General features: G+C 28.2%; 1 protein-coding gene across 1 annotated transcript in view; it reads left to right on the top strand.

Annotated features, from left to right (window-relative positions):
• LOC100570909 overlaps nt 1-5,837 on the top strand; it is a 52,742-nt gene that overhangs the window by 44,623 nt on the left and 2,282 nt on the right. The window contains exon 8 of the mRNA XM_029486406.1: nt 1,155-1,351. Coding sequence (XP_029342266.1) covers nt 1,155-1,351 — 197 coding nt within the window. The remainder of the gene's footprint in view (nt 1-1,154; nt 1,352-5,837) is intronic.

The following is a 5,837-nucleotide window of genomic DNA, read 5'->3' as shown; positions in this document are numbered from 1 at the left end:
TTCGATATTTTAATTTTCAAGCAACGATATGAGCATTTAAAATGTTTGATACTTCACATACCCATATCTTGCTTGAAAATAAAAATTTTGAAAAATCGGCAACGCTTAAGCACAGATAATGTTCTTACCTAAAAGTTTTAAAATAGGTCAATTCACTCTAGTATCAAAACTAACAGCACACTATTGAAACTTGTGAACGACAATTTGCCATGTCGTGCGTGTGTAAGACGGAGACAACAAATGTATGGGTAGCGTCCTCTTAATAAATCATACTAAACCTAACGCTAAAAAAATGTTAGATTTGGAATATTATTCACACTTTTAATAATTATTGTTCACTGTTTGTTAACGGTTATATCGACTAAAACTATATTCAAATACTACAATAAAATGCATTTGAGCTTTGTACATATATGCGCGGATACGTATACGTGGATCTTGTTTAAATCAATACGTTGTGCGCGTTTATATACAGTATACACTATTTAACGTAATTAAATAACGAACGGTATAGTTTCGTATTGTGTTGTTACGTTGAAATAATAAAACGTGATGTAGTAACAAAAACAGTAGCTATACAAGACCTTCAAAGGTAAATCTTTAAACTTACTACTTAGGACAAAAATCATTTGAGTCTATTTTTTGTTTTAGAAAATATATACCATTAAAAGTAAAGTTTGTGCCATTTAAAGCAACTACGTATAACAACTAAATATAATTAACATGGGAAAAGGAAAAATATAGTGCGGTGCATACACCTTTTTCTATTTAACAAACTTAAAATCGACCGAGACAATAATGAGTGTTTTGTGTTGAATGAATCGCCTTTCGGTACCTATTATAAAATAGTAAATACCGCGCCATAAAAACGTATATATAATGACGATATTATACGACTTTATATTGTAATATTTATATATCTATACAGGCTAAATTATATTATATAGTGTTATACGTTTAAGTTATAGTATCATCGCTTTCGTACACACCCGAGTGCAGCTCGGCGTGTACACAACATGTCAACATAATATATAATAATGACGTGTAGAACACAACTATAATATAATACGCTTCTGAAGCGCGGTGTCTTTTACATAATAATATTATATAAAACTTTTTCTATATTTTATATCATGTGCGCACAAATACATCAGGCGACTCGTATGTGGGCCAAAAAGGCACGGTCTTGGGATGGGGGATCACTGCATTCCCGACGGGCGACCCAAGTCCCACGCTGAAGAAACTCTCCGTGGAAGTCCTGTCAAACTTCCAGTGTTCCCGCGTCATCGACGATCACGTAGGTCTGGGCATGCTGTGCGCCGCCGCGCCGTCGTTGCAAGGGACGTGCTTCGTAAGTATAGTTGACGATAATATTCACGACATAATAATAACATTATAATACGCAGTAATAATACATCACGTCATTTACTACATTGTGTGTGTATATCATAATAATTATTTTGTCATGTGCACTGCTGCGCGTTTCAGCCGGGCCACTCTAACCGGTCTAAGACAGCCGTCGGTGCATTTGATAAAATATAATGTGTTTTAGCGTCCGAAATCGTGTACATTTGCATATTTTTATTAATTAATTTAAAACGTATTTAGCTATGTCAGTTGAACACTTCAATCCGAGTTTAATATTATTATATTTAGACAAATATTACTTCAAGATTTTATTCCGTAGGAATTTGGAAAATTTTTCATCATATACTCCAGAGTAATATTTACCAAGCATACTTACCATCATTTTTTCATTTAATTAAGAATTTATTCGAAATGTGATTTTTGGAATTTTTAAATATACCTACTTCAAGACCATTTTTTCAAATTCTTGAGATTTTTTGTATTATACTTGAGGAGTGTCCTGAGGCGATTCAAACTTCTGTTTTCAAATGAAAATTCCCTTTTCCACTATAAAATATTTATTATATTGTTTTATTGAAAATGTTATATGTAACTTATTAAAAATCGAAAGAGTAGCTTCTCAGTTATTAAAATATTGATACTAAAAAAATAGTCCTTAAAAATGATTTTACAAAAATATAAAATAGATGTAATAGATAATAGATCTAGTATATATTAAACTTAGGTATTTACTATTTACAAATTGATTAGTAAATATTAATTACTAAAATTTCAAAATCACCGTAGACCACATGTCATCTAAACTTATTGTCATAGTGCACAAAGTTAGAGTTAAAAAACTACTCGTATGAATTTTGATTTCGATACGTCAAAATTTTCAGAAATATAATCATATCATTTATAGTAGAAAAAGGGAGGGGGGTTCACGTTTGAAAAACAGAAGTTTGTATCTCCTCCACATGGCACTTTTTATCTACGTAGTATAAAAAAATCTCAAGAATTTAAAAATATATGGTGTTTAAGTATATTTATTATTTAACAATACGAAAAACCAGATTTTGTTTAACTGTGCTGTTGAAGAATAAAAGGGGGGGGGGGGCAGAATGCTTGATTAATCTTCTTTATACATAAATTAAATGCGCTATGTAGGACCAACGAAAATTTCAACATTTTTAAAATGTAAAACAATGTCTATGTTACCTACATTGACAAAATTGTTTTTTTTTTTTATATTTACGTACACAATTTGACAGTATAATAACCGACTAAAATAAAATAATAATATTATTATTTTGATTATTTTTACTCGATTCGGTGATACAATTTTGGCTAATCGATATAATGTCCGCTAGCGTCGATGAAATCTACCTACGAATTCGTATACACGCAGTCACGCAGACGACTGTTTATACACTCGCTGCTTCATTTTTAATTCTAATATGCAAATAAGTTTAATTCAACATAATAATTTTTTAATGATGATAATAAGCGCATAAATGTATGAACGCTATTAGTGCGCATATATTATAATTCGGGGACCCAATAATAATCACCATATTATTATGTAATATTATACCTATAGGTACCGTATTTTCACAATACGCGATACACTCAATAATTCCAAATAACAGAACCATCATTGCGGAATGTCCCGCCGCGATATATTATTGTTGTTTGACGAAACAATATTAAATGCCCGCAAACGTTTCGTGCGCCTATTGTTTTATGCATATTATAATATTATAACATTAGTACATAATATTTTCGTTTCCGATCCGGCCACGCGCGGTTTCCCGTACAAACACGACGCCCAAACCCCTAATTTTGTATAATTTATCGCGCGGTGTTTATTGTGTTTGATGTGCGTCGACACACACGTCCGGCGGTTTAGTATTTACATAACGACGTTTTTATTCAAATTGTATTTTCGATTAACAGCATAATGTGTGAACGTAGGTCGTATATAGATACGTATATAGTTAGGTACCCCGTTTATTGTATGCGCAGTGTACAGGCCACAGGGTGTTTTCTGGCCAAATTTGCAGTAATTTTTTTTTTGTTATTCCAACATTTTTGATACTTTCAACGGATTAAAGACCCATGTTTTTTTTTTTTAAACAACCGTGATTATATAGAACAAAAATCGACGACTTAGAATTGAGATAAAAAAGTTATTTATAAACACAGTGAGATGACCGCAAAAGCACAGATGATGTGACCACAGAATATGCCTACTGATTTTTCTTCCAAAATAAAGCTTGTGTATACAACTGACTACTGAGTATACTTACTGACATTTTTAATGCATATCATTTGTATATATTTCAATATAATAAAATATATTATAACCAATATGACGTTGAATTTGACAATGTGTATCCAACACTGTTTATACTCTGTGATTTTTTTTACGAAGACTTCATGATGAACATAATATTATTATATATTAGCATTAAGTTTATAAGTTGAATTTATTTCCAAATAGATACTTTATAATAGAATAATATTTAGTAGGTGAACCTAATAATAATTTAAGCGTTATACACTTATTATATACTGTTATAAAGTGTTGTTATATGTCTCAAAAATTGATTTAAACAAAAACCATCAAGTAATACAAATGAATATATAGTTGTGTCTCCAAAAAAACAAAATCAAACTATTTTACATCTTTTACAGATTAAACTACTCCAATTTTATTATAAGTCTACAACATTAAATTAACGGAAATTTTATTAACTTTATCCAAGTTATATAGATTATTAAATATGTAATTGCTTATTTATAATTTGATTAATCTAAAAGAATTTATGTTACCAACTTTTCAATTTCCATAAAAACAGTTTGATATTATACTCTTAAATTAAAAGTAGCTTTTTGTGATAAAATACAATACAGTATTAATGAAAAAAGAAAAGTAGATAAAGAAACCACTTTGAGACGCTTTAATATTGACTTATAAAAAGTATAAAAAAAAAGGTATATTAAATAATATGTATATACTTTTTAAAATATAGATAGTATTAAATAATTTATTAAACCAATTTCGATTTACATATTTCAATAATATTTCTTAATATGAATATCGGCTTTACTCTTAAAATATAGAATTTTGTTGTATAAGGTTATTATAACTTAAAAAAATATAAAAGTTTTTTTTATGTTATTCGTATGGTATAACATATAATATGAATAGGTTTATATTAAGAACAACTCAGCTTACTAACTTCTAGTCCATATTACTAATTAGTTATTACAGTTCATCAGTAAGTATCTAATTGGGTAACTAAAATTAAAATTAAAAATAAATTATTTCAATTTCGTACGTAGCAGTGTACAAACTACTGTAGGTACATCCATTTGTTCGTGCTATTTTGCAATCCATAAATAAATAAATATATTCGAGTTTTTCACACGAGTTTTTATTGTTGGGTGTAACAAAATAACAAAATGTTATATAAAGCATAAATTAATAATTAGTGAGTAGAGTTGTAGAAGAGCAAAACAATTTTTTTTTTAATTGTATTAAATCCCCCAAGTTTATCCCTTGGCTATTGATTTATAGCTTATAGGTTCAATTTTCATTTAAAATTTTATTCCTAACACTACTGTTGTTAATCCAAGTATAAACCATTCAAATACCTAACGATTTTTCAACAAAAAACAAGTTTCCCGCCCATTGCTGTGTGTTATTTAATTTTTTTAATTAACACATATTTATTTAACATGATATTATACTTAAATATTAATTTCATTTTTTTTGTCTAAATACACGTGTTTATATAACGTGGATTTATTTTATTTGTTCAATTTTTTTAATGTATTATTTATGTTTATACATTTTATACCATTTTATATAATGTTAAATGTAATTCATTTCTTTTTTCAAGATTTTTCATAAAATACTTTAATGTTGTTTTTACTAATTTATGCATAATTCTTCCTTACAAAGTAAATTTTGCAATGAAATTACTTTTGTAATTTATTCAACTTTAGTAAATTAGTTATTTCACGTTTTTAATATTTTTTTAAATATTCATTTTAAAACTCAAATATTCTAAATTTTTACATGCGATTATATACATAAATAGGTAGGTAGTAGGTGCCTATTCAAACTTCATAATACACTGTTTATAAATATAAATATTAAGAGAATGTCAGCGCACCATTCGTTTTATCTCTCTGGCCCACACTCAACATAGACAAAACGCATTTGAGCAAAATCATTTTTTCTATGCGTTTAAGTAATCTTAGAGTAAAGTCATCTATTACAAAAAAGATAGATAATAATATTTTTGAGGGAATGACATATCGATTTTATATTGTATTGTTATTTGACTTTGTATTCGAGTTTCAAAATAAACAAAAAATATTATTCTCTATCTTTTTTGTAATGGGTGATTTTACTCTAAGATTACTTAAAAATATAGAAAAAAACGATTCTGCGCAAATGCATTTGGTCTATGTTG

The sequence above is a fragment of the Acyrthosiphon pisum genome, chromosome A1, assembly GCF_005508785.2.
Source record: "Acyrthosiphon pisum isolate AL4f chromosome A1, pea_aphid_22Mar2018_4r6ur, whole genome shotgun sequence".
NCBI classification, from domain to species: domain Eukaryota; kingdom Metazoa; phylum Arthropoda; class Insecta; order Hemiptera; family Aphididae; genus Acyrthosiphon; species Acyrthosiphon pisum.
This window is presented reverse-complemented; position numbering and strand designations above follow the sequence as displayed.